Raw genomic sequence first — 24,124 nt, forward strand, 5'->3', positions numbered from 1 at the left:
GCCTTTTCCTGTAAAGAAACAGAGCTTTCTTCTGCTTTTTCTAGTAGCAAAGTGCCTTTGTTAGGGAACTGTCTTATCAGTAGCTTTCTGCACTCCCAGCAGCATCAACAGTCCTCAGGGCTCCACATACATTTCAACAAACATTTTCTGCTGCTGCATGAATACACGGAAACCTTCTGGCTCCAGCAAAAGGAAAATGTGGGTTGTGGCCAACTTTTTTGCCCACAAAAAACCAGAAATGTCGGATATGCCTGATACTTCTGCCTCCAGCAAAGAAGAAGAGTGGGTTATACCCAATGGTTCTGGCTCTAGCAGAGAAGTGTGGTGTCCATCCAACATTTCTGGCTCCAGAGGAAGAGAATCATGGCATACACGCGATGTTTCTGGCAACAGAAGAAGAAAGGCACTGGAAAGACAGTGTGAGGACACTGATCTCAGAAAGACAACTGCAGAAGGCAGCAGGTAGGTTACACAAGGGTGTCTCTAGATAATCTTATTTAATCTTCCTAGGTCTGAATATTTCTACAAAGTTTCTTGGAGGGTTGCATGAGTGCTGAATTGCAAACATTTTCTGACTGTGAAATATTCAGTAAGAGCTCTGTTTTCTACTTCCTAACTTTTTTAGCCATCACAGAGATGGTTACTGTCCCCAAATTCAGCTCAACTCCAAAGTGGGAGGCAGATCTTAAATTGGTGCAAGAGAAAGAGAAACTAGAAAGATCAGTATAAAGAGTGTGACAAGATCTGGGATTTCATGGCTCTGACTCTGAGCTCATCAATTTTGCAGGGATGCGTGGGCTAAAATATAAAATTTTTACTGTATTGTTTAGCTTAAAGAAAAAGATTGTGTCTTCAGTGAAAGACTGAAAGTGAAGTGATTTAACTGGAAAGGAATCAACCCAAGTAAACAAAAGCAAAATGTGCTTCAGTGGGCAGGAGTAATACTGAGAGGGGCAGCAGTGTCCCGTGCAGCAGCTGTGCAGCCTTCTGTTGGTATAAATGAAAGGTAAGGCCTCATGCTGAGGCTTGCTCTGACATCTGGTTGTGGGGATGAGCTTGCTCTCTGTTCCACCTGGATCCAAGCTGCAGGAGCACCTTAATCTGAGACTGTTTCTCTAATAATAGTTGATATTTGGGATCCTTGTGAGGAAACAGGACACAGAGTAGTTGTACAAATAAATTAGCTTGAGAACACAGATCTTTGCAGTCCTCTGTTAAAAAAACCTGTACATTGCAAAGTTGGTTTTAGCAGAACGGTCACCTGCATTTGCTGTTCTCCCACTCTCTGCAGGTCTGGGCTGAGTTTGTTTTTCAGGAGCTGTCCTTGTAGCTTGCCCACTTTATCCAGACCTAATGATTAGTCAAACCCTCCTGGTTTCAGCATACCCTGGTATGGGAAATAGTAAAAGTAAGAATATTTCTAGAAAGCTTTAAAAGCAGGCCTTAGAAACAGGAAGAACAGAAAACTTAGACCTAGCTGCAGCTGCAAAGTCTTAAAGTAGAAAAAGTTACAATAGTACAGCAAGCAAGGACATGAAAAAATAGCTTGAGTTTTAGGCTTGGCAAAGATAGCCTGTGGAGTCCTCTGAGCTCTATCAGGCACTATCTGGGAGAGTGCTAACTCACTTGTGCCAAATCTGCACCCGTGTGCCCTTTGTCCTGTCTCTGATCCGTTTGCTGGCATGGATGTAGCCATGAAGCCTCTGTTCACAGGACTGGCAATGATAAAGTACTTTTTTCGAGGATGTGTGCTTACCCTGCTTCATTACAGGAATTCCCTTTTCTTCTTTTCCTCAGACATACATCTGACACCTCACAGCAGCCACCAGCCTGTGGAGACCAGACTTCTAACATGAAGGAAATGTTAGAAATGATGAAAGAGATGGACAACAAAAAAACGAAGGAAATGTTTGAAATGATAAAAGAGATCGACAATAAAAAGATGAAGCAAGTGTTCGAAATGATAAAAGAGATGGACAATAAAAAAACACAGGAAATGTTCACAATGGTAAAAGAGATGGACAACAAAAAAACAAAGGAAATGTTTGAAATAATGAAAGAGATGGACAGCAAGAACACAAAGGAAATAATCGAAATGATGAAGAATATGGACCAAAAAATAACGTGAGAGTCCGGTGACCAAAAATTGCACTGTTAAGTGTGGCCTCTGACAATGAAATGTAGCTGGTGCACACTAGGGCGGGTGGGACAGAAAATGAGCCAGACACAGGGAGGGCTCTGCATTAGCAACAAACTTTGCTCAGGCTATACCGGGAACCCAGAGCCAATTTACAGAAGCTGTGGGATTTGCACCATGTAATGTGCAGATCTTGCACCTTGGGTATTTTATTTGCACTGTTGGTATTGACTTACAGAATCACAAACCACGCATCTGGCAAAGAACAGCCTTGACGAGTTTTGGTCTCTAAATTTCTTTTCCCTATGGATTGATCAGAAATTGGAGGGAGGAAGTTTAGCTTGTGCATTTTTTAAGACTTTATTGCATACTTGCCCACTGATTGCAATGTGGTTTATTGTTTCTTTCTTTCCTTTATGGATGGATGGATGGACAATGAGAACAGAATTTTGTCTAACACTATTCAGTATCTACTGAACCTTCTGGATAGTTACAACAGGTAATGTGATTCTTTACATTAATAATCAGTGTAAGAGGGGGAAATCATTATGATGCTCACAACCACACCTCCATTTCTTCTGATGTAAATAGCTTCCCACTTGATTTGAGCATAAATTCTGGGTGGAAGCTTTTAGGGTAAGTGTTCAGCTCCCCTGGAGTTTTCCTGGATGCTCTTGCGCTTTCCCACCTCAGAGCTTTTATCCTTGAATACAGGCTATTCAATGGGGGAATGTCCACTGTTGTGCCAGTGTCCAAGTACAAATAAAGAGATCTCCCAAATCTGTTTCAGAGAACTTCCTGGAAGGGTAATCCAAATACTGTGTAAGGAGAAAGAGGAAAATGAGATGCTGAAAGAGAAGACAAAAAAGCTAGAGGAAAGGTAAGGTATTTATTCATACTTCAGACATAGTTATGTTTCTACACTGAAAAGCCACATACTTCTTGCTTCCTCCAGTCCTTGGGGACTCAGTTTCTGACCAGACAGCCCAGACACCTTCTCTCCATACTTACAACCTACCAGCATCTCTTTATAACTGACATCTGGAAGATGGTTTGGGTTGCTCTGCGAAGGGAACCAGTTAAATAAAGAGTAAAGGAAGCCAGTCTGCAATGATATTGTCAAGATGCCACTCTGATCAGATTCTACTATGATCATGCAAAACTGAGCTGAGAAAGCACTATTTTCCACAAAAAAAGCTGCTTGCCAGCTATATAATATAAATGAGAAGTGCATTGTAGAAAACATGGGATTCGTTAAACAGTTTCATAAGTAAAATATTTACATTTGCTCATTATTTCATCTTGACTTAGATACGTTTTTTAATATCCTCCTTGACCTAGAATGCAAGAGCTGTTGGCTAAAGCAATGGCCATGCACCAACACTCTGAGGACATCAGTGACCCTTCACGTTTGTCTGCAGTGCTGGAGAGATACGAGATGCTCCGGCTACAGGAATGGGAGAAAGTCAGGAGCTCCATGCCCTACCGTTGGACGTATGAAGAAGGCAGTCGCGCCATTAGGGTTTGTTCAAGTCCATTTGCTCCATTTGATTCTTGTCCATCAATTATGGTGTAGCCATATAGCAGCCTTTGAGTATTTGTATTTCAGAACCAGATAGGGTTGGGGCCTCAGTTTGGGTCTCTGATTTTCCAGCCTAACAGGGCTTGTGGAATGCTGTTGAGACCAAACTGACAGTGACCTTCTTCCTCCTGCCTTTCAGAAGGGCACACTCAAATACTAGTCCCATGTCTCACATGTGTTAAGCACAAGTGGGAAAACAATCCACTTTCCTTATGTTAGTGCTTGAACTGATAGCTGGGAGACCTCGTTTTGATGTCTGACTCACTGCTGTGATGCTGGAGAGATGTAAAGGAAAATAGCAAAGTGATATTCCCTTAAAGGACAAGACTGAACTGAGGCCATTATTAGCATTGACTGTGATGATAAGACCCCAGAGATGCTGAAGAATGGGCTCCAATAGCAAGCAGCTTGATGAAGCAGTTTGACAGCTATTGAAGACTGTATTTCAATCAATTAGCAGCCCTACGATTAACTCTAATGCAGATGTTTTCTCAGCTTTGCACACTACACCTGTGGTTTCACTGTGATTGATGCTGTAATCAGTTGTTATTTTTACACTGCAGAGGGTGTTTGATGCCTGTGAAAAAGATATACAGAAGAGAGCAGATGACATACTTAAAGTTCTTGACATTCCACCTTCAAACAAGGTAAAAATACCTTTGACCAAGGTATTTTATGTTTCTGTAAAAGGCCTGTAAAAGGGCCATTGGCACTTGTGATTTCATTTAGAAGTTTGTTTCTGCTATGGATGCTGCTCAAAATCTGTCAGCAATGACACTGGGGATAACTTCTGAACTGAGAGGTCTGGGGCCAAGCTCTAACAACCCTAGGTATGACAGCAGCACTGGATAAAACCCAGGTATTTCACTCTAAGAGTCAAGCTGTTCCACGGAGAAGCAGGGACCTGGACTTGAGGATTCTTGTGGGAGCCTTCCAAAATTAAATTACTCTGTGTCCCACTATACAAATTGGGATACATGATCCCAAAGCCCAACACTTGCATATCTGAATTGTCCAGCTGGATGAATCACATATATGAGTGCAGAAAGCATTTTCCAGCCCTGTGTTGCTTTTATGGGACCTTCCTCCAAAGCCTGAAATGAATGACTTCTCCATTACTGATTGACCCAATATGAGAAACAAAAATTCCCCGTATTTGCCTTACCACATGGTAACAGCCTGCTTTGTGATATGATTGTTCTGTAGGTGATGATGCAAGACATACTGAAGCTGCTCAGGCAACAATATCACCAAAACTCAATGGTTTACAAGAAAATTGTTCAAGTGAGTAAAGACACAGCCCAGGAACTGGGACAATGCTTAATTGTCTGTGCAGCTTGTTATTTAAAACATGATAGGTCTCCCTTCTGCATGAGGTTGTTTTCCACTTGTGGCTAGGTTCTTCCAGCCCATATACTCCCAAAATATTCTCAAGTACATGTAACCTTGTAAGGGAAGTACAGCAGGACAGGCAGGGTGATGCCCCTACCAACAAAGGCACAGCCCTACTGGTCCTAAGCAAGGAGCAAAGAGCAAAGGGCCAGTGGTGGTGATCAGGGTCAGCCACAAACCAGTGACCAGCTGGGCAAGCTCACAGTGACCAGCCAGGTCAAGACCAAGCTGTGAAGTTGGTCTGTGGGTCAGGACCAGCAAGACTGGGCACAGGCATCCCAACACCACAGCTCAGTCAAGCACCCAGCCACCACTCAACTCCTGGGTCAACTGGTGGCCAGTCTGTGGGTGAAGATGAAGCTTCTCATAACCCCTTCTCACACCACCCTTTCTGCCAGCTTGGCTGTTATTGCAGGAGCTGAATACAAGGTTATATGGTCATGCTAAATCTGAGCTGACCTTGAACACATGCAGCCAAACCCCTGGGAAGGCAGAGGAAAGCATGCAGAGGCTGTTGATGTGCACAGAGCCCTGACACCTGCTATCCACATGGACAAGTCTCTAGTGGGCTTTTTCTGTGGAAGAGATGACATACATATCACAGATATATGAAACTTCCAAAAAGGAGCTTCCTCCTTTTGCAGCTTGCTGGGTTTTTCCAAGAGCTTGATCTTTCCAAACCCCTTGCAGATCTCTCTGTGAGGAAATGGAGACAAGTGCTGGACACTGGCACAATCTAGAAGTCAGGACTTCATAAATAAAAGAACCTTTAAAGTGACCCTGGCACCCCTGCATTCCTCACTCAAACAGTACCAGCAGCTTTGACGAGTTCTTGAGTGCTTAGCTCCTGTGGAGCAGCTGAACAGAATGAGAGCAGGGAGGCAATATAACAATACATCAGCATAATGCAAACTGTTCTCATTTCATTTTCAGGAAGCTGCCATTCACATAAGAACTGAAAATGAAACACAGTTCCTGCTGCAGTGCTGTCAAATTTATTGTCTACTGCTTCTTCAGGACCCACCAGTTAAAGCTGAGTGGAGGATGAACAGAAACCATTTAGAGCACGTGGACAAGAAAGATGAAGTGCACTGGAAAAAAGTATCACTTCTGTGGCCCATAATGAAACGTGGGGAAGAAATTATTGTGAAAGGTGTAGTCTGGGATCAAAGGAAAATGACTTGAGAGTCAGGCTAATTACTTACTTAGCCATAAGAAGATGAAACAGCTGCTATGTGATACTCTGCTTTTCTTTCTCCCATGAATTGCCTACTTTTCAGAGCTAGTAAGTTAGACATCCCCCACATGGGACATCTAGGATAAATCATCATTAACAAACCTGTATTAAAAATTGCAGCTATTCCAATTGTCTCCTCACAAAGGCCACCTGCCTGTTAGCACTCCCCTGCTTTCCCACATCTGTACAATTTACCTCTCCCAAAGTCCTTCAGCTACACACATGCCACAGCACTGGACCAAAAAACTCTAAAAGTTGTATTCCATGGCATAATGGGGATGCAATGAGGCAAATGCATGTTTATGTGATTTGGTGTGACACAGTATTCTGTGAGCAACTTGAGAATTACCAAATAAAAAATACTTTAAATTCTGCTGTGTGCCTGCTGTTGGAATGCATGGAATGGAAGCCTCTCCGAGTCCCTCAGATAAAGAAAGGAATACAGGGATTTAATTGGAAGCTTTAGAGAAACTAAAACATATTAAACCACACAGACATGAAGTAGGACTGTAAGTTTTAGTTTTAAGTAAGTAGAAATAGATCTTAAGTGCCTTAAGAAACTGCACTAGCTGGTATATAAACCTAAAGCCTAGTTTAAAGTTAAGTAGAGCTACCCTTCACAAAATTAACTTAGCTCCAGACATAACAAAAACATACCAGAACATTGCTTACATTTCTAAATAGAACAGATAGAACTATATGCGTAGATTTTGTGTAAAAACTAACACTACTTTCACACATTAGAATGAAGCTCAGATAGGTGTAGGAAGAATGTTTTAGAATCCTGTTTTTAGCTGATTAGATTATTTATGTATAAATTTATGTATTTACCCCTACAATGGGGTACAAAAAAGGTGATAATTGCTCCTACTAACTACTACTGCTTCTACTCAAAACATCAAGACTTTATACCAGAAAGCATTTAGCACAAACTTTAAACTCTTCACCTTCAATACTGATGTATTCATACAATAAACAACTTTACAACAACCAACAACTACTCCTATCTCTTTGAAGACCCAAGACCCTTATAACTCAACACCTGCCAAATCCTTTTCTCCAGTTTTTCTTTCTAATCCATCAGTTTCCTTGGCTGCACAAACTCCCTGGGATTTTCTCAATGGGCCCCCAGAAAGAAAGGCAAATTTCTGTGCAGCTCTCTGCAAGCAAATTGCTCTGCTTCTCTCAGGAATTTAGTATTCCCTAAGCATGCAGCAGGTCACTGACAACATGACCTGGGATCCAGGTGTGTGCAAGAAAACTGGCGTATTCTGAGAAACTGACCGTAAAATACCTTTATTGGAAATATCTATTATGGAATAGAAGAAGTGAAATAAAAAAGCCCCAGGGTTAGTGCAGCTCAGCTGGGGAAGCAGAAGGGAACAGCGGGGTGCGAAGGGGTCAGAAGCGAAGCTCGTGACAGAGCTGCGGCGGGAGCCAAGCCGCATTTGGGGGAAGCCGAGGCTGTGCCGTGCTGCGAAGCGGCGCGTTGAGGGCGGCAGCACGCCTCGGCCCGCACGGAGAGCCGCAGGGACCCGGCAGCTCACCGCTGCCCCAGCTGCACAAGGCACCGTTCCGCTTTCACTCTTCGCGTGATTTTAAACGGTGGAACTGCTCCCTCAGAAGAACGGAAAAGGAATTGCGTCCTGCAGACACGCGAAGTATTTATTAGGCAAGGCTGGTGGTTTATTTAAAGGAATTTCCGATCTCCAGTGCGGTCGGAATTTCTGCTGGCGTTGGCCCGCGTGGGCCCGGCTGTGTGCCGCCCCGGGGGCGGCGCGCCGCAGCAGTTCTGTCCTTGGCACCCGGGCCACGGAGGGTCGGGCAGATCACGGCACCCGGGCATCCCGCGAAGTAAGCGGGGCACCCAGGGGCGACCTGTACCCGCGCAAAAATTCCTCTCACATTCCGAGTGAGGACCCGGGCGTCACCCCGGGTCGTTATTTTCCTTACTCATAAGTTTAAGGCATAACCTAGAGCCCGCCGCGCCGCCGGGACGCCGCTCCGCACTGGCTCCACAGGTCAGGGCGAGCGCCGCCGGCGCGGCTTCTGGCCGCTCTGCAGCGTCCTCACCGCTGCGCCCGGCTCCTGCCCCGTTTCGCGCCGCGGAACCGCCGCCGCGGGCCGAACCGAGCCCGAACCGAGCCGCGCCGTGCCGCGCCGTATGCAAATGAGAGGCCCGGGGACCGCGGGGAGTTGTGGGGCGGCCCGTCACAGCGGGCGGAGCCGGGGCGGGGCCCGCCGTACTTCTGGGGGCGGGGCGAGGAGCGGAAGCCGCACGGTGTCACCTCCGGGACTCTCTCGCTGCGTCTCATCGTTGGGGCCGCGACAAGATGGCGGACCTGTCTCTGGACGAGCTCATACGGAAACGCGGTGTGACGGTGAAGGGGAGGTGAGCGGCCGGGACGGCGACGCAGCGCCTCGGGCCGGCGGCCCCCGGCCGCTCCTCGGGTGGCTCCGCTCCGGGGGCTGCGGGCCGCGGCTGTCTCGGCGCGGCCCGGCCCTGCTCCCGCCCTCGCGTTTCCATTGGCTGAGCCGCGGGCCTGCGGGTCCGCGCTGCCATGCGATTGGCGGCGGCGGCTGTCACTCAGGGCCGGGGCGGGGGTCGGGCCCCACCGCGGCCCCTGTGCCTGGCGCTGCCCCGGTGGGGCAGGAGCGCTGCCGGCCCGTCCCCTCTCGGTCTCCTCGGGATTCCTGGCGTCGTCCCATGTCTCACCGAGCCCTCCGACTCGCCCTGCCCACGCTGCCTCCTGCTTGTCCCCACCGATTAACGCAGCGCTGCTCCCCGTAACGGGGCGGGCGCCCCGAACGCCGCGGGTACCCGGGCTGCGGTGTCACCCGGCAGTGCCGCGCGCTCCCGGGAGCGGCTCGGTGCATTGTGGGAGGGCTGCGGGCGCTCGGGGGCCGTAACGCCCGGGGCCGCCGGGCGCCCGCGCGGACCGGGCTGCCGGGGCTTCGGCCGCAGCGCCGCCCGGGCTGCGGAAGGCGTCGTCCCTCTAGCGTGGTCACTGGTGCTCCGCCTGGTTGTCCGAAGTAGTTGAGGGGACGTGGAGCATGTTGCAGATCGGAGCTGCAAGGTCAGGTTATTTCTTTGCGTGGCAGAAGTCTCCAGCCTAAGCTGGGCCATTTACTGCCACGGTTGGCAGTTCTTACCTGGATTCTCCTTCGGTACCTTTTCATTTTCGCTTTTGCCGTAGTCTCGCAATGGTTTTGAAGAACTTGTCCCCAATCTCTGTTAGCTCTGTGTGCTCTTGCTTTGTTGGTTCCTTTTTTTCTGTTTTTGTTTTTTTTTTTTTAATTTATTATTTTTCGGTTTTGACTCTGAATGTGTATACACTTACATGTCTAGAGTAATATTCTGCGTTGCCTGGCTGACATATACTTCCAAAACATTCCAACATATTTAAATCCTAGTCTAGACAAAGCCTTAGCTTTGCGCTTTCATTCATGTTGTCCTGCATATTTGGAAGAGTCTTAGGCTGCTTACTATGCCCCAAGTACCTCCTTAATCCCTCTTTAACTCTCATTTCTTCCAGGAATTCTTCCTGCCTTTTTTTTTTTTTTTTTTTTTTTTTTTTTTTTTCTGAACAATAATCCATCTGCAGCACTGTAAGAATTGTTGTGCCCCACACTCTTCTTGTGTGTTTGTTTAGCTCACTTTATAAATTCCTGAGGTAGCAAACTTGGCTTTGTGAAGTCTGGATAAACTTAAATCATTATATCCATGCTGCTCAGTAGCCTAGATGAAATAATAGAAAAAATTTCACTAATAAAATGTACTGGTCCCTAACATATTTAAGCCAGAGCTTAGAATCGTAGAAAGTGAATTAGATCTTTGAGATCTGCTTTTATTTCAGGTGCTGTGGCACAAATACCTCAGCAGTTAATGTTCTTGTAGGGTAGGCAATTATCTGTGAAAGAGAGTTGATTATTAGGGTAAAGACAACTTTTCAGAAACGGTGTAATCTTCAGTACAGTTTCTTAACCTATTTCACTGGGTTTTGTCATCAACAGTATTAACTAATTCTAGTTTAAATGTTGATACATACATTTTTGGTTGTACTTTGACCTCTCTCATGAGCCACTCATCCAGCCCTTTGCAGTGCTCCTGCTGAATGCTTTCAACATTGCTAAATAAATGCTTTTTAAAATTGCAAGGAAGGTCTTGCTCCGTGGCTGTTGCTTTATGGGTACTGTTAGTCTCCTGTGTTCTGTGTATATTTTCATAGGTAGTCTTAATAATCCTCCTGTTTCTTTTAGCTGGTTTGCTTTGGCTGTATGAGAGAGCAGCCATAGGACTCTTAGATAGGTGATAAAATGGGACTCCAGTCCCAGCTTTCCAGACATTGAGACACAAGAATGAGAGAGGCAGAAGCAGAGGTTAAGTCTTTCATTGTTTGATTGTTTGGGGTTTTGTTTTGAAAGATCTCTTCATTGAAAATACATGACTGTAAATAAGGTAAAGGTTGTGGAGTTAGATCAGGAAATAGTAATGTAAAGGTCCATGAAGAATGGAAATAGCATCATAATTTGATTTTGCAATACTACTCTTTTATTACAACGAATTCCAGGTATCTACTTTTACACTTTATAATACTGGGCAACACATTTCTGAAAGCAGATTAACTTTTTAGCCCTCTATTTTGACTTTTAGAAAGTCAACAGCAAGAGTATTTTTTCTCTCTACTTTTTTTTTTTTTTTTTTTTTAGTACGAAAAAGCCCTGTGAAATAAAAAACTTTAAAAATACTCATCAGAGAGACTCCATTTAGATAAACTGGTTTTGTTCTTAGGGCAGATTTTGAAAAAGTGCATCAGACCTGTAATAAGAAGGTAGTTCTAGTTTTTACCCTGTATTGTGCTGCTTTTTATGAATGTTTGTCTACAAGAACAAATGCTGTCGTTTTTGTGAGCTGTTGTCTTTCTGTGCTTAGTATTGTGATAATGTTGTGCTTAAAAAGTAAAGGCCATCAAGTGCAGTAGTTCTTTTAGTAGATTAAAGAAGAGGCAGTTATTTTAGAAAGTAATTTGACTAATGACTATTCTTGCTGGAAGCTAATCAACCTTGAAACTGGTGGCTTTGAACTGGAATTGTTACTGGTGCTTGTACATACTAAAATTCAAGTTGCTGTGCTCCCACAAATTTGAACTTGCTGCCCAGATTTCTTGAAATCATGTGTAGTTGTATGTTTCCTTCATATCAGGATGTATTATTGTATTACAGAGGATGCTTTAGCAGACTTGTTCACTCCTAAAGCTAGACAGTCTGTTCCTGTTCCTCTTTGTCTTCAGAGGTTTCCCCAAAGTACCCACGTTGTTGAATTTTGTTTAAATGTAGTATGTACTTAGCACAGCTGAAGTCAGACCCTTTAGTTTGTAAATGTGAACTTAAGGATGGATTTTGGAAATCAGTTCCTTAGCTGATTCTGTAGAAAAAAAATCCAGCATGAAAGAGCTTAGGAGTTCTGCTGTTGTATTTAGACATCCAACTGGAGTGAACTTCTGTGCAGTAATAATGAACTTTTGTTTGCAGCAGCACAAATATAATGCCCAAAACTTACTTTCTTTTTTTTTTTTTTTTCCCTCTCCTCAGACTTAACACAAGGCCAGTGTTTGGGGGTGTAAGATCTCGCATTGGGATCCAACAAAATCTTCTGAATAGATCACCAGCTGTGAGCTTTCAGCAGACTTTCGATGCCCGACAGAAGATTGGACTCGCTGATGCCCGGCACAAACTGGGGGTTAAAGATGCCCGAGAAAAACTGGTTCAAAAGGACGCTCGGTTCAAAATCAAAGGGAAGGTGCAGGATGCTCGAGAGATGTTGAATTCCCGTAAGCAGCAAAGTGTTGCTGCTGAAAAGGTGACCAAAGTGGTGGATGCCAGAGAGAAGATCAGCTTAAAAAGGAGCACTCCAGCTGCTATCAGCCCAGCTATGGGGACAGTAAATCCAGCCATGAAAATCACCAAAACTATCCAAGTAGGTAAATGAGTCGCCCCTGAGCCCCTCTGCTCTACTGAACTGCTGCTACTCTACAGCAGTTCAGTAGACAGGATAATACATTAGTATGTTCATATGGTTACAAGAGAAGCAACAATGATACAGTTCATTCCAGCCTATGGGGTGGGATTCTGATCCTTTTGTGTGTCCTTGCAGCTTCTTGGGATTTTTGTGGAATCACACCTTTCTTTTAAATTTTCATTTTAATTTTGGGACCAAAAAGACTAAGATAGAGCTCCTGTCAGCATTAAAGGAGATGTCTTAATGGTTAAGTAGTCTCTTTCCTACCTGAATGCAAACAAAATGATGCGGATTTTTTGGTATTATTATACTGCTCCTCTTTGCAAGTCTGATGTGGTGGATTGTCCTGTATAGATAACTGGTTTATCCTAGTGGTGGAATAGCAGTTTAGAATATGCAGCTGTGTTTGTATCTAAGAAAATTTAAAATTCAATGAGCCATTCTACAATTTTTTTATACTTGTCTGGTTTCCAGGGATTTGCCTGATCACATGAAGCATTCCTGCTGAGGCTCAAGATTTTTTTCAATTGTATTATAATCAGTTGATCACCCTGACCTGCTGATTTCCTTGGGTTTTCTTATTTCATTTTGCTGCGTGCATAGCAACTTGATTCTTAGCCAGTTTCTCTGAGAAACAACTGCTCTAGAACCGTGTCTATTAGATCCAATGTGTAGAGTCAGAAGAGAAATTTACAGACTGTTGGGATTATTGTTTGAGTGGTTTTGCTCCTTACCTGTACAAGCATGTAACTGAAGTTCCTAGTCTAGCTCTTCCATTTTCAACCTCCCAAAAATCAGCAGTGTGCTTACTCATACCCAGAAATCTGTTGTCATGAGTTTGAAAGCCTAGATGAGCGTGCAGTTCAGCAGACTCTGGGTTTTGCTGAAGAGAAACATCAAACAAGTTTCTTCTGCAAATTGGCCTAGGAAGTTTCCCACTACTCTGCAGGTTTCCTGGCAGGCTGATGTAAGAAGGAGAAAGGACTCTTGAGGTAGTAAGAAGGGCTAATGGTAGAGCAGTCTGTTCAGCAGTTGTTAATTAGGAGGGTGATTAGCACTCTTACTGTCCTTCTAAGCCAAATCACCAGCATCAGCCATGAGGAATTGAACATCATCTACGAAGTTTCTAGGAGTTAAAGTAATTTCCAGAGACTTGGTGCAGTAGCTGTTTGTTCTGACCTGGTGTTTTGTGGGCTTTTTGTTTTACTTCTTTTGACCAATAGTATTTTCTGCTTGTTAGACAACATAGTGCAAGGGAACATATAATTAATACATAGGGTATCATGGTGATTCAGTCTCTAGACAGAATCTTGCAATTATCTAAAAATTTAAAAAAATGTTTGTATTGAAATTCCAAATTGCCTCTGACCCTCCTATTTGCCAGAACATGGAAGTGGAATCAAACTAGTGTATCTTGATCCAAGGTACAGCACACAGCTCTAAATGTGCTGTCCTGAGGTCTTGTTTATCATAAAGGAAGGAAAAAACCTTGAAACCAAAAAATGATAGTAGGTCTGCTGCTGTTTCTGTAGGATGGGTGTCCTTGTTTCTTTGATCAGCAAATTGAAACATGAGGTGCTATGATATAAGTTGCAGTCTAGAGAAAATGCAAATCTGAAGATTTTATTACATGTGTGGACTATTTTTGTAAGAATAATTATCCTTTAATGGACAGATTCCAGCTTTTGCAAAAAACAGAAGGGCATTTTTATGGATGTTGCTGCATGATTTCAGTTATTGATTAGTACAGGTACATTCCCTACCTCCTTCTGTTGTGGTTTCCCTGTTTCATGGCATAATGGGCTGCACACTACCCTGTGCATCATTTTATTCCAGCTCCAGTGCTAAGGGGCAGTGTATATTCTCCTTTTGTTTGATGGAGATATGTATGTTTAGTTTCCAGTAGCATGAAAGAAGAGACATTTTGTGACTTACCCCATTCATGGTTTTGTATTGGCAGAAATGTAGATCTAGTCAGTCCTGACAGGACTGACATTAACTTCCCAGTAATCTTGCACTAAACCCTGAGTAATTTGAATCCTTTTCTTCATGTGGTCTTTAGATTTTAATTTAAGTGAAGCTATCTCAATATTGAACATATCACAGGAAATACAAGTGTTACCTAAGAGCATATTGTGGTAATATATTTCAAAGCAGGGAAGGTAAGTTTAATTTAAGTGATCTCAGGGTATTCAAGTAAAGCTTTGATCTTCTGAACTTAACCTGATGGACTGCAATGCTTAATGCTTTGGTGCTTTATCTCTAACTGTAGCAGAAGGCTCCAGTTCCTGGACACTCTCATCCAGCAGGAATGAGGATCAATGTGGTGAACAACCATACACATAAACAGGTGTGTACCTGCTCTGTACTCTCTGTTGCCTTTAACAGGGAAGAAAATGTGTCCATAAACATTGGCAGGTGCAAAGAAAACTCTTTAAGTAGGAAAGAAAACATTTGAAACTTCTCCATCAGCTTAGCTACTGTGTCTTGCACGGTTAAGATAGTTTTGTGGTAATTGAGGCTTTCATTTAGTAAAATTTATCTTGATTCTTAGTGCATGAGATACTGGAATGAGAAGTAGATATTCCCAGTTTTATCTGTATGCTAATGGTCTATTTTTTTCCCTAGAGGCAGACCTCTAGCTCTGATGTTTCTGTATAAATTTCTTATGACACCACATCAGATCAAGTTGTTGGTTGTTTTGATTCACCATGCTGCCAGCCTCTTCAGAGAGAGGATGTGATTGTACATGATCAAATATACTGCAGTGAGGTGGGAGAGGGTATAACCTTTCTGTGAAATCCCAGCTGTGGGCCACTGCTGGAATCCTGATAGAGATTGTTAACGTGATGTTAACTAGTATTCTGATGAACTTCCAGAGTTCCCAAAACCCTTTTCAAGCAGATTTTGAGAAAGACCTTAGAGCATTGTCTTTCTGGCATCAGTTTTAACAGATTTCATCACAGCCCCCAGCCATTCAGCCATCTTACTACTGTAGGTGCTTTCAGAGAAGAATTGGATATTTTTATTATTTATGTTATTTTGTGTGTGTACATGAAGTATTGCATGAAGTACTGGAAATCTGATATTCACAGTATCATGTCATGTGATTTTTTTTGCCATGATTATAGTAATTTTATCTATTTTTGTATGTTACCTTTATGCTGGTCTGCTACCCTCACCTATCCCAGATGCTGTTGTTTAAGGAAGTGTCTTCATTATTCCAACCTCATCGTTGTAAATGTGGAATCCATTTCATTTTGTCTCCAACTCAAGTCCTTTATCCTGATGCCTAGTGTGTTTCCTAGCTCTTTTATTTTCTGCACAATTCTCCTCTGTTCTCTGTCCATTTTGGTTTTTTTTTTTTTACTTCATAACATTTCTGTGACTGGAACAACTTCCCTGTTTGTAAACCAGAATTTTGCCGACTATGGACAGCCCACTGATTTTGCAAGCTCTTATTGCTAATCCCTCCATTTTTCTTTACCTTTTTACTGAATTAATGGGAAGCTGCTTGCAGTTGTGATTTATGTATTAGGTATTCCTATATGTGTCTAGAATTTTTCTTAACGTTATTTAGGGTGAATCGAAAAAATACTTGTGTAGGAGCTCATTTCAGTATTTTAAGGCAAGGCTGTGAGTGTTAATTTGAACTGGAAAATTAATAATTCATTCAGTAAAGGTCTTAGTGCAGTGTTTTCTAGGGCCAAATGGGTCTGTCCTGTGCTAAGGAAAGTAGGCTATTCAGAAGGAATGTTCCATTTACATGTATTCAGTGGGCATTTGTTTAATTTAAAAAAAATCAACGAAAACCACCAAACAAACAAACAAAAGCACCCACCATACGCTCCCAAACTAATTTAAAAATCACATGAACAGGTTTCAACTGTAAAGGTAGGAAAGTGCTAAAAAGACCCTGAGGCTTTATTGCAATAATGTAGCTTCAACAGTCCTAATGAAGTCCAGGAGTAGAGGAATCTCTGTGATTTCAGTATATCTAGGGAAACAGTTTTACTGTGGTATTTTTGGAAAGAAAGTCCAGTAGTTTTTATACTGATGTTTTGACATGGACTTATATACCTGAAACTAAAATCCAGTGTAATTGTGTTCATTAACTGAAGATGGTTGAAGGCAGGAGAAAACTACTTGTTTTTGAAATGTCTCAATGAAATCTACCTGCATGTAAACTATTACCTTCTTTACTTCAGGGCCTGTATGACACGGAAGACGATGATGAAAGTGTCTCTCCCCTTCCTAGCAAACAGATGAAAATCACCACCACAAACAGTTTCCTGCACAACTCGGTAAAGGGTTATCTGAACATTCCCCACCATGCTGTGCTCACATTGCGTGGACACAGTGGCTGTGTCTTAAAAGGATTTAAGTTCTTTTAAAGTCTGTAAATTGTTTTCTCCTCAAATATTTGCTCTTCACCCCACCCTTACTTTGTGCCAATGCTTCTACTGTTATTTTTGGAACATAGTTTTTTTAAGTAACTGGTTTTATGGGCTCTCAGCAGCCAGAATGTGTGCTTTCTGCCCTGCTGGCAGGTTGCTGCATCCTGGCTCTTTCTTCTTGTTGAGAAAGTGCACTGAACCTGTCTTGTTACTGTTTGAGTAAACCAGCAAGGAAAGCTTTCTGCTGCTTCTGGAGATTGGGCATCAAAGCAGGAAATTTCCTGCAGTGCAAAAATCTTAGTAGGCATTTTGTTGGGGAGGACTGTTGCTCTGGAGAAAATGGAATTTCAGTACAGAAAAACGCAAGGTCCTGCTTTTGGCATGGGATGGCCCTCTGCAGCTTAAACTGAGAACTGACTGGCTAGAAAGCAGCAGCAGCTTTGTAGGAAGGAGCCTAGGGGTCCTGCTGTGTGATCTGCTAAGAATGAGCGAGTAGTGCATCCTTGCAGCAGCAAAAGCCAACTGTAGGTAATTAAGCAAGGAAGGTAATTATTGCTGTTCTACATTTTGAGAATGTATCCAGAATTCTGTGCCTATCTTGGGGCTCTGCAATACAAGAAAGACATGACTGAAACCAGTTAACAGGGTGGTCAGAGGGCTGTACTGTATTATGCATGAGGAGAAGGTGAGAGAGCAGTGTCTCAAGGCTGAGAAGGCTGTAGTGAGATCTGTCCACTCACTGCATGCGAAAGGTCCTTTATAGGAGTGATCATGGAGAAGACAAACCAGTAAATGTGCTGCAGCAAAAGAAATTCTAGTTGGTGAAATTCTCACAGTATTGATTAGCATCTGGCACAGAGACCAAGAGAGGCTCTGTGGTCGTCATTCTTGAATATTCAGTGCTTAGCTGGATAAGGCCCTTACCAACCTCGTGTGTTTGAAGTTAGCCCTGTTTCAGACATGGGAGTTGGGCACAGGTTTGGGCTAAGTTACTCTCTGGTCTTGGAAAGCAAATTCATGTGGTTTTACCATCATGCAGGCACTGTAGTACTGTGATTACCCCAGGAATTTATTTCCTTATGTGGGTATTCAGAATAGATCTTAGGCGATTTGTGATTCTCAAATAATCTTTTGAGGGTTTTTTGAGTTGTTTTTTTTTTTCAGAAGTAAATTTGTTCTTTCCAGTTCACATCAGCTTCCAAGCACAAGTTTTGTCTGGCTTTAAACTCAGGTATTTCAGCTTAAGTTCAATGTCTTTGTGTGCCCTAGCTTGGCAATTCTGAGGAATTACTGCTTTTTGTTCCATGAATTTTCAATCTTACTGTTAATGAGCAATCTTTGTGAACTCTTTATAAAGTACTTGAAAGTCTGCAGATGAAAGGAGCTTTTCCAATTCAGATCACATTGTTAGAGTTCATTTATGAAAAGTATGAAGCCAAAAAGTGCTTATGAGGGAAGTGCTCTTTCTGGATAAGTATACCTTTCTATGTTTATGCGCAGAAACTTGCACTGATTTTTTTTCTCTGAGGCTTTTGATAGTCTTCAGCACTGCAGTGGTTTTGACACTGGGAAGGACATGCAGTGCATACTAGTAATACTCTGGTGGTGGTGCTTGAAGAAGAGTGATGGCTTTTGTATGCTGTAGCTCTGAGATGCTTTCTTTTTTCTTCCTGTAGACTGGTCTGAGCAGCAATAAATTCTCTCTGTCCAAGACTGTTCCCCTGACTAAAGTGGTCCAGAACGATACATACACAGCTCCACCTGCAACTGCCCCTCCTATACGGACAAAGGCCTTGGCAAACGTGTCCCGGACCTTAGTGACAAAGGAAGTGCCTCCAAAAGAGCCAGCACCTGTTGAGGTGAGCTCAGGGAAGGGGAAAATGCTCTTTATAGAAGTCTCTGAAACATTTGAAACTTGTTCATTGGACATGTGAACAGCTCATTTGTGCCTGCCTTCCACCATTAGTTCTGGGACATCATCAAGGTTATTCTGATAACTGCAGTCCATGTTCCAAGAATTTGAAACCTGTCTAAACATCCCTTCCCTGTGCATGATCCTGGAGGAATCCATATTACAGGAAGGTGGTAATTGCTTGGACGCTCCTTGGTGGCTTTCATGTCCCTAGGAGTAGTGTTTTAACACTATTTCATACGTTTTATGTCCCCTACAGCTAGCAAGGAAAAAAAGGAGTTCTTCCAAATGTACACATGAGACCTCCCAGGCAATTTGTAGACAGCCTGCCTGGAATTGCTTTGCCAAACTGTCTGATGTTGGGTACAGGTAACCCATCAGGTGTTCCTAGGTGTGCTGACTTCAGCATGCTCTTGAGAGGCTGGAGCTGTATTTTGGGGTTCGCTGGCTGGTGTAGAGTACAACAGAGACAGGCTATTAAAAGTGTGGGCATGACCAGAGTACCATGTATGCAGATTAAGTTAATGTTATTCTTGGGAATAAGTGAAAAGTTACTTCAGAGAAAAACTAGCATGGAAAAGAAGCTCCTTTTTGCCATCAGATGAACTGGGCTTTAGTAAACATTGATATTTCCCATTACTTAGCAGTAGCTCTCCTTTGTGTGTGTGTACAGACATTCCTAGATAGATCCTTAGTGACTTTTTATTGCTTTCTCTGCTGTGCTGTATTGTGTGCCATATTTCTGTGATGCATTTTTTTGTGTTGGCAGCTGGCATTCAGTCCTTTGGAAGGCACAAAGATGACCGTAAATAATCTGCATCCTCGAGTCACAGAAGAAGATATTGTTGTGAGTGTTGCTTTCTGCCAGACTGTGCATGAGTGACATTTCCTTTCCATGTCCTACCTTTTCTGATAAATCACTTGATCTATGGTGAATGCAGTGAAGAGAGGTGTGATGTGGGTTTACTGTCTGTGCAAAAACTTAGAGGGGTCCTGATTGTTTGGGGGTTGTTTGCACTTTTTAAAAAAAGTGTGTACTTAAGAACATGGGACAAAATCCCACAGAGTATTTTGAGATACCTGACATCACTTAGAAGAAGAGTTCACACCAAATAATTCTTCTACCCAAACTTATGCCTCCATCCAAATTATCTAGGGGCTTCCATTCTCACGGGGCTGAGAATTAAATCTAGACTTCCTGTGGGAAAAACATTACTGGGTTACTGGCCTTGAACTTCCCTGCTTGTGTACTCTCTATTACTAGTGCCAAGTACTTAAACCGTAACAAACACTGTAAGACAAGTGTCCAGATCCTGTCAGGTATTTAATAAGCAGGATGGGTGGTGTGATGAAGCTAGTAAACCCTTCTCATGCAGTGCCTTTGATGTGACCATGGTCATGACTGACTCTCTGTCCTCAGGAGTTATTCTGTGTGTGTGGCGCTCTGAAGCGAGCCCGGCTGGTGCACCCTGGCGTGGCTGAGGTAGTATTTGTGAAGAAAGAAGATGCTATCACAGCATATAAGAAGTACAACAACAGGTGTTTAGATGGTAAGTTTGATGCCAGAGTTGCATGTAGTGTAAAAAAAAAAGAATTACTTTTCCACCTGAGAGGAAGGTTTAAAAGTATCTTAGATGTTAATATGGTAGCAGGAGAGAAATACTAGAAAATCAGTTCAAGAGCTAGATAAGATAATAATTGCTGTGTAACTAGCTGAATATATACACAGTTTATTTAAATGCAATAAAGAGCCCTACCCACATTTTCCTGGAAAAAGCACATTCAGAGCTGGGGGCAGGGTCCTGATGAGTCTCGTAGTCTAACTTTCAGATTAAATTCCTTGTGTTTCTAATTAGGTACTGAGAGCTGTAAAGCTGTCGTAGTTGAGATGGAGACAATACAAAGCAACACACTTCATTTTCAGAAGGCTTCAGACTGTTTATTGTAGCATGCATGCCTTTTTACACATTCTTACAGAACTCATAAGTTTACATGTTACTCATTGGTCACAAAAGACAAGCAAAGTGCTTATTAGAATAGGCAGTTTTAGGTTTCTCGTATTTATCCTTCTTTCTTTCTTGGTTTCTATGTCAACAACCTTGGTAGAAAATTCTTTCAGGGGTAAACATGGAGCCTCTTATCAGACTTGTCTCGAGCTCACAGAAATTGTTGTAAAACTTTACTCTTCCACAGAAAGTCCTTAGGAAGGCTTTACCTGCTTACAGAACTGCTTGCAAAATACAAGTAAAATTTGTATTTGCAATAGTTTCAGGGCGTACTTAGAAACATTTTGAATTGGACTTGTAAAATAGTATCAGATGCTTCATAAACTTTGAATAATGCAATTTTATTTTTTAACCATGTTAAACTGAAATTGTTGTTGAACTGTTAATTTTTAGCTGGAAATAGATGCTTTTTCTTTCTTTAGATGAGTGCTATGTTATGGATGTCAGATGAGGAGCAGACAGCTGAGAATGGGAGATCCTCTTGTGTCCCTGCTGAAGGCTTCATACTTCTGTGTAACTTGTTATTTAGTATGATCCTTCATATGGTACTGAGTGTTTCAGTGGCTCTTCTATTGCTATGATTCTGCAACAAAAGATTTATCAGCTGTTTATTCTATTTCCCCAGCATGTCGAACTCTACTGCTTGCGCTGTTGCGTGATGTTTCAAGGATCTTGCCCTACTCCACTTCTGATAGAATGGATTTTGTGTTTTGTTTTTATTTAGGTCAGCCAATGAAGTGCAATCTTCATATGAATGGGAATGTCATCACCTCAGACCAGCCTATATTGCTGTAAGTGTCCTTCAGTGGGGAAAAGGTCCAAAGGCTTTTGCAGGTTCTATTTTGAGAATTGTTGTCTCATGAATTTTCTTTCTCTCCCCTTCTGTGCCACAATATGTTGAGTGGAGTGCAATGTAGCTTGACTACATAGTGTTCTCAGCCCTGAGGCTCAAAAATAATCTGAGATGAGGATATTTTCTTGTGAGAAAAGCATATTTAAAACTTTTATCTCTGATATAGGTAAGGGGGATACACTGGTAACAGTAAATGCAGACACAGTGGTAAAATTTATTTATCATAAAGAGAGGTTAAATACTGCCTTTTAAATTTTTTTTTTAATCCTCCAGCCGATTGAGTGATACTCCTTCAGTCAAGAAGGAAGGGGAACCACGCCGGTCAAGTGCAAGCGCCTCCTCAAATCCCCCAGCTGAAGTGGACCCTGAAACTATCTTGAAGGCACTCTTCAAATCCTCAGGGGTCTCTGCCTCTGTGCAGCCCACAGAATTCAAAATTAAACTCTGAGAGGGGGGGAGCAAGCAGTGGACTGGAAAACTCATATAAGCTGGGGGATGAGGAAAGTGCAGGAGTGCAGATGTTACTTGCATTTGCCTGTCCTGAAGTTTTTTGTTTTCTATGATCGCTACCTTACTGTACAATAGTGTTTCCTCTTGTGTGTGTACTTTCTGTTTTCATAGTTGGAGTTTTCTTCCATGATTTTTTTTTTTCCCAAGAGAATAACCTTTCCCTTCTGCCAGTAATGTATTACCAAGCATATACCATGTAACTCCATCCTTTACTCCAAAGCCCCCAGTGGCCATTAAAAATGCACATAGACTTTGAGGGAAGGAGTGGTGATCTCCTTCTGTTTTCTTCTGACTGACCTTTAACTAAAGGGTGCATCCCCTTGATTGTCCACAGGCAAGAGCACCACGTTGTTTCTGAAGTTGCTGCACTGGGTACGCACCACGTTGTTTCTGAAGTTGCTGCACTGGGTACAAAGGCAGGTTGGGCTCTATCCAGAAAGGACTTGTGTGCATTCGGTGGCATAACTCTTCCTTCTGGCTGTTGGACACTTTCCTGCTCGGCAGCTGGGACATTGAAAAGAAGCGGGAGAAGTTGAGCTGCCCGCGGTGAGCCAACAGAGACATGAGGCAGAAGGGACGTATGCGCAAGTGCACTGGCCATTGTGCTCTGGGCAGGGGTGTTTCAGCTCTGGTAGTGCTGGAGAGTTGTTCTGGCAGTCGTACAAGGATTGTATTTGCTCTGGAGGGTCAGGCTCAGCTGCTCTCCTCTTTCTGGACTGAAAAATTAAGAACCAGTCATGGTCAGAGCTAGAAGAAACCCAATTGTTTGACTCCCATTAGATTGCATTGCCTCCTCCTGCTGATGCACGGACATGAGTTTCTTGGCTTCTAACTCAGCCAGTCTCCTATAAAAAGGAAGGACTTGAGACCCTTTTCAGATCGTAATACACACCAAGTCTTGTGTCTGAGAACTTGTTTCTTTGAGGGATGCTGTTTGTTTGGCTGCTGTGCAGTTATGCTGCTGGCATGCCCGGATTTGGAGGATGATGGCTGCAGCGTGGCTTCAGGGAGAGGTTTAGGAGCAGCGGGCAGTTGGCACTGTGTAAGGAACTCGGGAGAGGAGTGTCAAATCCCGTGCAGGCGGCGAGGACGTGGCGTGGGCCAGCGCGTGTGTGTGACAAGCCACTAGGTGGCACTTCCAGGACTTCCCATCGCTTGTACCGCACTGGCGCCCTGGATGATGAAAGTCCCAGTAGCTCCACTCGTTTGTGTTTGTTCAAACTGTATTGGAAGAGAGGAAGGCTGAGAGCAACTTCCAGAATCGGGTTAGGGTTTGAACTTGATCCTACTAGCTGGGAGACTAACCTTATCCATTCTGTTCAGCTCTGCTGAGTAGCTCCTGTAAGTCCAGATTCCGTTTCTTGGACAACCCCCTGTGTTTCTTTTGCTTTCTTGTTCTGTATGAACTTTCTTCTATCTAGCTTGTGCAGACCATTCCTTAATCTCACTGTATCCCTTTTAGCCATGGAAATAATAAGGACTTGACAGGACTTGTTTTTCTGGAGTACTCTCTTTGGTTTGAAGGCCAGTGACACCATGATTGGTGGGGTGCTTCATGTGAACATCAGATGTTTGTAGGGGAGGGGACCTAAGACAGCTATTGTTCTCCTTTTTTTAGATTGCCCACCAAATACCTGTGTTTTAATAAAAAAAAAAAGGGGGGGAGGGAGGGGAGGAAACATTAGGGGTTGGAAAAGATAATGTATTACCTGTTTCTGAATAAACGTTTGTTACACAGAGAGTAAGCCTTTCTAAGCCTTTGTAGATGCTATGAAGCAACAAGAGATAAGTGGTGGTGTTCCAGCATTGAGTCAATCGTGCTTTCTAAGTGAATGTAGAAATTTCCAAAGTGATGAAGAGCAAGAGGAGCTTATGGGTGAGAGAATTGTTACTCATCTACCATCATACAAAGTAGCAGCTGACTCTTGCTACTAAATTGGAGCCATTTGTGTCCATGTACTTCCAATTCTCTTTTTACAGAAAAAAAAAAGAAGCCTTTGTTACTGACAGCCTAGTCATTTAAAAATAGTTTTATAGCAAAAACAGCTCTGAGATCTGTTCTAGGTGAAGTGGGATACT

At 43.0% G+C, this 24,124-nt stretch overlaps 2 protein-coding genes and 1 non-coding gene across 7 annotated transcripts; 2 read left to right on the forward strand and 1 right to left on the reverse strand.

Annotated features, from left to right (window-relative positions):
- Positions 1-3: 3 nt before the first annotated feature.
- LOC110483147 (uncharacterized) lies at positions 4-6,721 on the forward strand. 2 transcript variants are annotated; one of them, XM_021552831.3, is made up of 8 exons: positions 4-462; positions 1,798-2,124; positions 2,583-2,636; positions 2,928-3,017; positions 3,479-3,659; positions 4,283-4,366; positions 4,926-5,003; positions 6,045-6,721. In XM_021552831.3, exons 1-8 carry the CDS (start codon positions 158-160, stop codon positions 6,294-6,296), a joined length of 1,371 nt encoding a protein of 456 aa, XP_021408506.2. In that variant the 5' UTR covers positions 4-157; the 3' UTR covers positions 6,297-6,721. The 2 variants fall into 2 exon arrangements, with proteins under 2 accessions (XP_021408506.2, XP_085426014.1); XM_085569888.1 differs by lacking the exon at positions 4,926-5,003.
- Positions 6,722-8,169: 1,448 nt separating this feature from the next.
- LOC116183172 (U12 minor spliceosomal RNA) lies at positions 8,170-8,318 on the reverse strand. The gene has a single exon (XR_004147719.1). It is a non-coding gene; the product is annotated as a U12 minor spliceosomal RNA (small nuclear RNA).
- Positions 8,319-8,645: 327 nt separating this feature from the next.
- POLDIP3 (DNA polymerase delta interacting protein 3) lies at positions 8,646-22,301 on the forward strand. Of its 4 annotated transcripts, none has more exons than XM_085569889.1 (9): positions 8,646-9,425; positions 11,941-12,325; positions 14,640-14,717; positions 16,576-16,671; positions 18,441-18,623; positions 19,446-19,523; positions 20,097-20,226; positions 21,407-21,473; positions 21,809-22,301. In XM_085569889.1, the coding sequence occupies exons 1-9, from the start codon at positions 9,403-9,405 to the stop codon at positions 21,981-21,983; spliced, it is 1,215 nt and encodes a 404-aa protein (XP_085426015.1). In that variant the 5' UTR covers positions 8,646-9,402; the 3' UTR covers positions 21,984-22,301. The 4 variants fall into 4 exon arrangements, with proteins under 4 accessions (XP_085426015.1, XP_085426016.1, XP_021408403.2 ...); XM_085569890.1 differs by having other exon boundaries at positions 14,643-14,717; XM_021552728.4 differs by having other exon boundaries at positions 8,646-8,740.
- The last annotated feature ends 1,823 nt before the right edge of the window (positions 22,302-24,124 follow it).

The sequence above is a fragment of the Lonchura striata genome, chromosome 1A (assembly GCF_050655825.1).
Source record: "Lonchura striata isolate lonStrDom1 chromosome 1A, ASM5065582v1, whole genome shotgun sequence".
NCBI lineage: Eukaryota > Metazoa > Chordata > Aves > Passeriformes > Estrildidae > Lonchura > Lonchura striata.

Bases quoted from the DNA above. Each gene is read 5' to 3' on its own strand.
- LOC110483147 (XM_021552831.3), top strand. From the start codon at position 158: ATGAATACACGGAAACCTTCTGGCTCCAGCAAAAGGAAAATGTGGGTT. The intron at 463-1,797 runs GTAGGTTACACA...TCTTTTCCTCAG, and splicing joins ACAACTGCAGAAGGCAGCAG to ACATACATCTGACACCTCAC. The intron at 5,004-6,044 runs GTGAGTAAAGAC...TTTCATTTTCAG, and splicing joins TTTACAAGAAAATTGTTCAA to GAAGCTGCCATTCACATAAG.
- POLDIP3 (XM_021552728.4), top strand. From the start codon at position 8,682: ATGGCGGACCTGTCTCTGGACGAGCTCATACGGAAACGCGGTGTGACG. The intron at 16,672-18,440 runs GTAAAGGGTTAT...TTCTTCCTGTAG, and splicing joins ACAGTTTCCTGCACAACTCG to ACTGGTCTGAGCAGCAATAA. The intron at 21,474-21,808 runs GTAAGTGTCCTT...TTAATCCTCCAG, and splicing joins TCAGACCAGCCTATATTGCT to CCGATTGAGTGATACTCCTT.